We start from the raw sequence: 10,385 nt of genomic DNA, 5'->3' as shown, positions 1-10,385 counted from the left end.
TTGATGACTTTTTGTCACTTAAACTGGTCGATACCATGAACTCAAACACACACCTGTGTTTTTAAACTCAACAAATTTTAATTCTGTGAGAAGGGTGATTCAATAATGCGCGCAATAATACGCAGGGGACTAACATCAGACAACCTCCCACTGGAGAGTTGTGACATACACTCTTACACATTTCTCCCCTTAGAGAGGGAGAGAGACATAATAATAATAAGAAATACACAAGAAAAGAAAAGCGAAAGTTGACATCAACTCCATCTTGTGTTGGGAGCAAAAGATAAAAAGTTAGGCGTTTCCATCCCGCCCGGCGTTGTAATGCTAATTACAACCAATATCAATTTAACACAATACAAAAGAAATTAAAAAATGCTTGAAATCAAAACTTGTAAACAATACATATTGTAAAAGTAATTATGAAGAATCATGAGCATATAACTATAATGGTAATAATACATTTGCAAGATAAATGCATCTTACTTGTGTAGGCATATTCTATCTTAGGCATCAAAATGAACTGAAACAAATCTAAATACATAACTGCTGTAATCAAACACGCGTTGCAATTGATTCAAAATGCAACAAACATATGTACAGTCAATTCAAATTAATATCCATTCTGAAAAGCTTAAAAAAAACATCAATATCATATGCAATGAAATTATGCAGCTAAAATGCACAAATGAAAATACTAAAATATATCCGCTAAAATATGATAAACACAAACACTAGATAAAAAAGTACATGAAGACAAAGTCACTTCATTTCTCTTGAAGAGGGAGCAAACAAATTTTTGCTATGGATCGTTTGATTAGTCCTTTTTTAGTTCGTACAGTCACAACGCGAACCTTGTGATCTGGACCTGGAATGATTTCTTCGATTCTTCCAAGTAACCAGTTACACGGCGGCACGTTATCTTCCTTGACAATCACCATGGCACCTGGTTGCACATTAGATTTTGAGAAGTGCCACTTATTTCGTTGCTGGAGCGAACTTAAGTAGTCCATCTGCCAACGCTTCCAGATGGTCTGAACGAATCGTGTTGTGAGCTGCCATCGAGATAGTCGGTTATCACCAAGGTGGCACAGGTCAGGCTCAACAACGGTGTTAAGCGATCGTCCAATCAAAAAGTGAGCTGGTGTTAGGACATCAAAGTCATTAATGTCTGGCGATAGAGGTGTAAGTGGTCTGGAGTTCAAAATTCCTTCAATTTGGGTCATAACAGTTTGGAACTCTTCCAACGTGAGTTTGGAAGACCCAACAGTTCTTTTGAAATGGTGCTTGAAGGACTTGACACCAGTTTCCCACAAACCTCCAAAATTTGGAGCTCTTGGAGGTAGGAAATTCCATGTGATTTCCTCGAAGGCGAAAAAATTAGCCACAGATTCATCAGGTTTCACAACCATCTGATGAAGACGTTTCAACTCTGTGTTGGCACCGACGAAATTAGTGCCATTATCGCTGAATATTGATGAGCATTTTCCACGTCTAGCAAAAAACCTCTTTAGACATGCAATAAATGCGTCTGCTGTCAAATCTGACACGAATTCTAGGTGGATTGCTTTAGTCACAAAACACACGAATAAAGCAACATAGATTTTATGCAATTGACCCCTTCTCTGACCCTTGAATTTTACGTAGAATGGGCCACAAAAATCTACTCCACAAACGTTGAATGGAAAAGTTCTGTTTACTCTTTCCTTAGGCAAGTTGCCCATTATTTGCTCAAGAGTGGTCGGTTGTGCACGGAAGCATGTTACACACTCATGAACTATTTTTCTTGCAAGGTTTCTTGCACCAACAACCCAAAAAGTTTGGCGAACGAGATGCAGTAAGGTTTGAGAACCTACATGCAGGTGTTTACGGTGATAGTATTCGAAAATCAGTCTCGTTAGTCGGTGTTTGGCTGGTAGAATTATCTGGTGTTTTTGATTGTACGAAATGTCTGCTTCATTTATGCGACCACCAACGCGAAGCAATCCTTCCTGATCGATGAAGGGATTAAGATTTTTCAATTTGCTTTTAGTGGAGACTTGAGCCCCTTGCTTCAAGTTCCTCAATTCCTCACTGAATTCCCTTTGAACTATCTGGATTATTTTTATTCTTGCCACGTCAAGTTCTTGGGCAGTGAGTGGACCTGATTTTTTATCTGTCTTAGATCTGGCATTAGAACAAAATCTAAGAACGTAAGCAACTATTTTAATGGTGGTTGTGTATCTGCTGGCTTTCGTTATTATGGGTGTTATAACATCATCAACACTTGCTACCAATGAATGCTCAACGGATTTCTTGAATTCACTAGCAAATGTCTCATCCTCAGCTGTGAACGTAGGTGAATCAAAATCAAAACTAAGTTCTGATCTCAAATAATCAGGACCGCTCCACCACAATTCATTGTGAATTAATTTGTCAGGAGACAAGCCACGTGACACCAGATCTGCTGGATTGTCTTCGGATCTAACGTGGTACCACTTATACCCACTAGTTATTTCCTGAATAACTGCCACTCTATTGGCTACAAAAGTTTTCAACAAATGAGGTGAGGTGTTTATCCATGTCAGAACAATTTCTGAATCTGACCACAAAATAATTTTCTTAAGGTCTAACCTTAGAGATTCTACGACCTTACTGATCAACTTGGACAGCAATACTGCTGCACACAATTCTAAACGAGGTATAGTAGTCACCTTGAGTGGAGCCACTCTTGACTTACTACACAACAGCTTAACACTGTACACATTTTCAGAAAGACACCGCACGTAAACTGCCGCGCCATAAGCCTCAGAAGAAGCATCGGCGAATCCATGTATTTCAATTGATCGACCTTCACCAGATAAGCAATAACGATCAATGCATATATCATTAACAACATGCAGGGCAGTAGTAAACTTGCACCATTCGGTTGCTTCCTTTTTTGGAAGCATATTATTCCAGTCCAATTTCAACAGCCACAAACGCTGCATGAATATTTTTGCCTTAACTATGATAGGCCCTAGCAATCCCAATGGGTCAAACAGTCTCGCTATATCCGAGAGAACGGTGCGTTTGGTGTAATCGGAAGATAGGTTTGAGCTTACCTTGAACGTGAAATAGTCCTTTTGGGGATTCCAAGCCAAGCCCAACGTTTTCACAGTGACATTGTCCTTGGCATCAAAACTGTATCCATTCTCGCCATGGTTGACTGCGTTTAGCAGTGTCGAATTGGAACACCACTTGTGAAGTGTCATTCCACAAGTTTGGAGCATCTGTATCAATTGACGCTGAAGCTCTAGAGCGTCATGTAGTTCATGTGCACCAGACAAGATGTCATCCACATAAAAGTCCGAGAGTGCAATCTTGGACGCATAAGGAAATCGAGATTGTTCGTCTAGCGCAAGTTGTTTCAGCACACGTGTAGCTAAATACGGAGCACAAGCTGTACCGTAGGTGACGGTCAATAATCTAAACACCTTAACAGGATCGTTCAGATTTTCTTTCCACACGATTCTCTGCAAATCACAATGGCCGGATTCAACCAGAATTTGCCGATACATTTTTACAATGTCGGCGGTGAAAGCATATCTATGTTGACGAAATCTCATCATAATTGAGAATAAATCCTGTTGAATAGTTCCACCATTCATGAGCAAATGGTTAAGAGACACCCCTGAAGAAGAGACGGCGGATGCATCAAAGACAACGCGAAGTTTTGTACTCACACTATCAGGTCGGTGAACGCCATGATGTGGCATATAGTAGGTGTTGTAATCAACTGCAACAGAGGTGAGTTCTTCCATGTGTCCCAAATCCTCATACTCCTTCATGAAGGACACGTAAAGCTTTTTCATATCTCCATCCTTGTCTAGTCGTTTGCACGTTACGTTCAATCTTCTACTAGCCATGGCCAAAGAATCTCCCAATTGTGTTTGATCTGATTTAAGAGGTAGTTGCACTACATATCTACCTGCCTCATTTCTGGAATGAGTCTCACAAAAATGCTTTTCACAAAGAAATGCCTCAGTACTTTCAATAAGCTTGTTTTCGTTTACGGATTCCAAGTCCCAGAATCTTTTCAAGGTGTTATCTAAATGTTCTAATTCATTCGATAAGTGACAATATCGGACATTACTTTCGGTTTGGTTTTGAACAGCACCGCAAACTATCCAACCAAAAACAGTTTCTTGCAACGATATTTTAGATGTGGTAATCCGATGTTCGCATAAAATCTCAAAAAATATTTCGGCACCCAATAAAATGTCGATTCTATTCGGAACATTAAAGTCGGGATCTGCTAGCCGTATATTCTCTGGAGGGGAAACTTCAGATTTGTTGATATATCTGGAAGGACTGAAACCCATCACTTTCGGAACTATTAGCAACTCCAATGAGCGCCTAAACTTGTCATCTGAAGATGAAATTACCACATGCAGTTTCTGGTTTATGTTTACTGGTGAGCCGCTCAACCCAGACACAGCGACGAAAGTTTTATTTCTTTTCAGCCCAAGTCTTTTTGCGCATTCGGTAGTAACAAAGCTTGACTGCGATGCACTATCCAACAACGCTCTACATGGTTGTAAACAACCTCGTGAATCCCTCACGTATACCACTGCTGTAGCCAGAAGAACGTAGTTATTCGTCACTTGTCGAGGAGTGCTGTTTATGAGGGTCGATGTGTGACTGACTTCCCCCATCTCATCGGATTGTTTATCAGCAAGCGGGAGTACGTTTGATGCTTGCGGAGGCGACTTTCCTTCTTTTTTTGTTTTGTCTTCTAACAAGTCATTTCTTTTAACTCGATGAAGGAGGGTGTGATGTTTGTAACCACAGATGTTACAGCCCTTGGACATACATCCAATTACTGTATGGGAGTCATTTAAGCAATTGAAACAAAGGTGTTTCTTTTTCACTATATTTTGCCTCTCATTAATGCTTAGCCTATGAAACTCAGAACAATTATATATGGAGTGTTCTAATTTGCATACAGGACATGATTTCCCGTAGTTAGAGGATTTTACAGCAAAGGTCCTCGATTTATTTATAGGTGAATTGCGAGGCTCACGGACGGGAATGATTCGCGTGACACCTTCCAAAAACTGACATCTGCTTTCCAAAAATGAAATCAAACTATCCCAACTAGGAATTTCTGTAGATTCTAGGGTCATTTCAAATTGTTTTCTTGTTTCTCTGTCCAATTTTCTGAGAATTAAATTGGATAATATTACTTCACTCAGAGTATCTGTTTTAAGATTTGCAATGTTTAATGCTCTCAGGTGCTTTAGAACGTTGTCTAGCAAGGCTCTCAAATCTTTAGCCGACTCTTGGGTGATTTTAGGGATTGAAATTAATGCATTGATATGCGTATCAACAATCAAACGTTTGTTTTCAAACCGTTTCTCTAGTGCAGAGAATAATGAATCAAAGGTGTCTTCAATGCTTTGAACTTGTCTAGCTTCACCTTTCAAGGCAGCTTGTAAATAATACAGTTTTTGTACATCGGAAAGGTTATTATTTTCGGTTATCAGAGAATTGAATTGATTTTTGAACAGAGTCCACTCTTCATATTTGCCACTAAATTGTGGCAGGGGAATTTCTGGCAGTTTTACGTTTTGCTTAGAAGTATTAGTTTCGATTTTACTGGGAACGAAACTCAACAAACTCAAACGGATTTCAATGTCCTCTAATTTTTCTTCAATTTCACAGAGCTCTACATTTAGAACTCCGAATTCATCATCTTTTAACACTTCATAATATTTCAATTTCAACTCTTCAAAATTGTTTTTTGTCGTGTTTAATGTTTCTTTTCTACATTTAATTACTGCCTCACTAGCACTTTCATTATCTGACAAGAATTTATCAAGTCTGGTGATTTGGGCCTTGACGTTGCCCTTACGTCGACTCAACACAGTTAAATTCGCCATTGTGCGAATCGAAATATGAATTTGGTGAAATTCTACTTACAGTTTCTTGTGTAGAAAAGTTGAGTATCCAAAGTTGAGCTGATTCACTAATCAACTATCAATCTATAGGTTCACTGATGCTCGATTCACTAATCAAATATCAATCTATAGGTTCACTGGTGCTCCGGCTCGACGGACCAACGGCCAACCATGGTCGATACCATGAACTCAAACACACACCTGTGGTTTAAACTCAACAAATTTTAATTCTGTGAGAAGGGTGATTCAATAATGCGCGCAATAATACGCAGGGGACTAACATCAGACAACCTCCCACTGGAGAGTTGTGACATACACTCTTACACATTTCTCCCCTTAGAGAGGGAGAGAGACATAATAATAATAAGAAATACACAAGAAAAGAAAAGCGAAAGTTGACATCAACTCCATCTTGTGTTGGGAGCAAAAGATAAAAAGTTAGGCGTTTCCATAAACTTACTTGAAACTTACAGTATTTAATGAAACGGTGTAAGATAACAGATGAGATGGCATGGGGGGGGGGCGCTCAATTGTTTTTAAAACATACCTCCATCCTAATATATGTACATTAATCTTAACTAAAACCCGAAACTTCTCCCACTCCTAATCCCATCTCGTCTGTAATCACCACAAAACTTGTTAATCGCGACAATTGTCCGGGGAAAATATGTTGTAAAAAAGTTTGTATGTTTTTTTTTTTTGACACTAAATAAAGTGTTCCAGACTCTGCCACGAAGCTGGGCTGGAAGAGATCTCGGCAACGGGATAAGTCCAGTGGCAAAGTTCTGGCGTTCATTCATTCATTCAGTATTTAATGAGCGTTGTTTGTGTCGTTGCTTACTCATTTTTCCTCCTTTTCTATGGTAGAAGAAGCATTTCCTCACACATCCATCTGTTCACTATAAATTACTTAAACATAGGTGCTAATATCCAAAGATAAATAAACAAATTTACCCCTTTTAATATGATTTACATAAATAAACGTAGGTGGAATAGTCGAAAAATAAATCACGTCTAAAAAATCCCAAGAAAAAAATTCGTCATTGGATTTCATTCCCAGGTTTTGTTTTTACAAGAATTGCAGACTTTCATTGACAGTTAATGAATTGATTTGAGCTTTTCATAACAAAATTATGAATCATGCGCATAAGACTACAACAACCAATTTAATTCTGAATAAAAGTAAAAGTTTGGTACGCTGCGTCGAGGAATCATTAAAGTATTCCAGATTGCTAAAATGGATGCATTAGAAAATTGATGTTCATCGGCTGTTTTTATCGATCTTATTTTGTTTACTTTTCCCACCTCGTAGAAATACTATTCGATAATATTTTTGTGCTAGGGGATTTCATTTTGGCTCTACTCTATTGATATGAAGTATCATGGAGAAAGTTGGAAGCGCAAAGGAAAGAATCTCGTTCTTAGATACTAGCTTCAATTAAGATATTGTACTGTCATTGTTTATTTTGTTTCTTCATCTTCCTGAAATCAAAGTTTTCCGTATCGTGTTGTCATTGAATGAGTAAAAATATAACTGACTAGTGTGAGACCCGCGGTTTCACTGGCGCCGATTTTTTAATCTGAAAAATACTTGGCGATGATTCCCCCATATAACATTTGGACCCCTCATGACCCCCTCGGGGGATGAATTTTCAGAAATCCCGTCTTACTGGATGTCTGAATGAATGGGGGCTTACTGGACATCTGCATCATAAAATATAATACTGACTAAATTTCATATGTATGGCTTCAGCGATATCATCTCAGTGACGATTACTACATATAACATTTTAAACCCCCACCCACGGGTTGAATTTTGAAAGATCCCTTCTCCGTAAGTCTCTACATTACAATACAAAAATCCTGACCAAATTTCATATATACAGCTTCAGCGGTTTCGGCTCAGCGTGATTTCTCTATGTTACCTATGAACCCCCCTTAGCGGTCGAATTTCAAAAATCCCAGTCTTAGTTGGTCTTTACGTCATGAAAACGAACTTCTGACCAAATTTCATGTCTACAGATTCAGCGGTTTCGGCTCGGCGTGATTTCTGTATGTTACCCTTATGACCTCCTAAGCGATCGAATTTCGAAAAATCCTTATTACTGAGTCTTTACGTCATGAAATAAAACTTCTGACCAAATTTCATGAATTTCAACGGGTTCGGCTCAGCGTGATTTCTCTAGACCCCCCTTGGGAGGTCGAAAGGATAATGTTTCTTCAATGAGCTGACAATTTTCAGTTTACGCGAGAAAAGATGTGTGTGTGTGTGTGAGATGGAAGTGCAACAGAAAAACGAGATTGCAATTATAAGGGTGAGATAAGTGTAAATGTGAAAGCATTTCATTGAATATTTCAGTATCTGATGCATACAAATGTGCTTTTTACTACGATCTTCGATTTCTTATGTCTGAATCTATGCAGTTTCAAAATTTAGTTAGAGAGTATGGGAGATCGTTAAGGATAAATTCCCAAGTTATATGTGCCAATTTTGTGTGAGGTAACTTGTTGCTATACCGCAGTGTGTGTGCTGGGCCGCAACTAGTGGAGAGCAGGCGGGTCTCGTGCCCCGGGCGCTGGACAAAAGGGGGAGCAAATTGTATTCTCAAACCCCTCCTTCAACATTACAAGGGGGCGCCAAAATGTGCACTTGCCCCGGGTGACCAAGCATCTAGTTGCGGCCCTGTATGTGTGTGTTTGTGTGTGCAAGAGAGAAAGAGAGAGAAAGAGAATTTCCGAAAATGTTGTGATATATCAAGAACTGTGGTGTTCTTCACCAGATTGCTCACCACTTGTTTAAGTTTTATAAGTTAGAAATATGGTGGTACGTTATGATGGTATTGCTCTTAATTTTAAACTATGCAAAAAGAAAAGCTGAGAAGAAAGATCGGAAATATAAAGACGCATCGCAGAAACAATAAGAGTGATAAAAAATACAGTAGTAATTAAAATCGTAATTAAAAAAAATCAAGAGTACTTAACATGTAGAGCTGTTTTGATTCTGGCTCCAACACACAAAGGACACGGAAAAATTCAAAGAAGCAGGAGAAGCTATACAAGTACGACATTCCATATATAAAATAGATCTCTGAATTCAAACCTCGATATAAAGTGGTGTGTATTGATCAATATCGAAATAGATACTCTTTTGCGGATTCATCTATTCACATATATGGAATCAAAGAAATGATTTCATCAGTTATGAAAAATTCTGGACATTGCATTTGAAATTGACACTGAAGAAATTTCAGCCTTTACTGCGTATGCCTGAACACGCTCATTGCCGGAACTTCAACAAGTCTGCTTGACGCCATTTGCACTTCCTGAAAGGTGTACTTAACCCTAACCTTAGTAGCAGAGGAAAACCCAACTTATCACTTCAAATGTGGATCATACAGCTGAATAACTCAGATAATGATGCTTCTATGAGTAACAGGAGGAGGAAGAGGAACTCTCTCTCACACACATACGCACAGACACCAAGTTTTATCCAAGTCTTGAAGGAAAATTCCTAAGACGATTCTACATGCTTTGAAATAAACTTCTCAAACTATCTCTAGAGCGCGTTGTTATACATTTTCCTAAAATCAAAACACATACGTATTCCAATATACACTAGAGTGAACCATTCGTTTCGTTATGTAACAAGTAGAAATATAGAGTATGATATCTTGATTTTTACAGATGGGGGGGGGGGGGTGACTTACGAAAGAGAATTTCGTAACAATAAAAATATTAAATTTACATACAAGTTATAAAAATTATAATGATAATAAAATTAGCGTTTTCCTGTTCGTTCCCAACCCCTAACGAAAGATTTTCTGATGAAAAATATAAATGGAGGAGTAGTGTTATCCTAAGCCTGATTACGGGAGAAACCAGCGACAAAGGAAAATAACAAAAAAAAAAAAAAATCCACGAATTCCTAACGTGTTTCGACACACTATTGTTGCCGTCTTTAAAGAATAAGTATAACCACTATCACACGTCACTGACGGGGATCCCGCTTTGATTGATTACCGAATCTTAATTCTGCTGAGCAACCACGAATTCTGTGACTACATCGTCTGACTTGAACGGGCGTATTTTTTCCGTTGAGCTACCGGAAGTCGAGATTTGGTTACCAACACCAGTGGGATCAGCATGATAGTAGTTATATTTATCCTCTGAAGAGAGACGTTGCCCATAGTGTGTCGAAACGCCCTAGGCATTCATAAATTTTGTTGTGATTTGTCTTTACCGTTGGTTCCTTCTGTAAAGTTTAAAGATTGTTGGATACGAGGACGCAACAAAAAATGTAGAACGAAGAGTGGTCAAAACCAGTTCCGACCACGAATTATGACAAAATAAAGATGACAAAAAACAGGAAACTGTCTGTAACCATGATTGGCAGTGAAACCGATACTTCTTTTGAACAACCGAAAAATTACTGATGACTCGCACAGACTTGCCACTCAAAGTGTTAAT

The 10,385-nt window shown here is 38.6% G+C and overlaps 1 protein-coding gene across 1 annotated transcript; it reads right to left on the bottom strand.

Annotated features, from left to right (window-relative positions):
* Positions 1–764: 764 nt before the first annotated feature.
* Positions 765–4,829, bottom strand: LOC149072139 (uncharacterized). Its single transcript, XM_089246754.1, has one exon. It carries the CDS (start codon positions 4,827–4,829, stop codon positions 765–767), a length of 4,065 nt encoding a protein of 1,354 aa, XP_089102880.1.
* Between the last annotated feature and the right edge of the window lie 5,556 nt (positions 4,830–10,385).

This window comes from Pholcus phalangioides, unplaced genomic scaffold (assembly GCF_987345545.1).
Source record: "Pholcus phalangioides strain wild (caught in Gottingen) unplaced genomic scaffold, Ppha-v1.0 ptg000017l_1, whole genome shotgun sequence".
In the NCBI taxonomy this organism is placed as follows: Eukaryota; Metazoa; Arthropoda; class Arachnida; order Araneae; family Pholcidae; genus Pholcus; species Pholcus phalangioides.
This window is presented reverse-complemented; position numbering and strand designations above follow the sequence as displayed.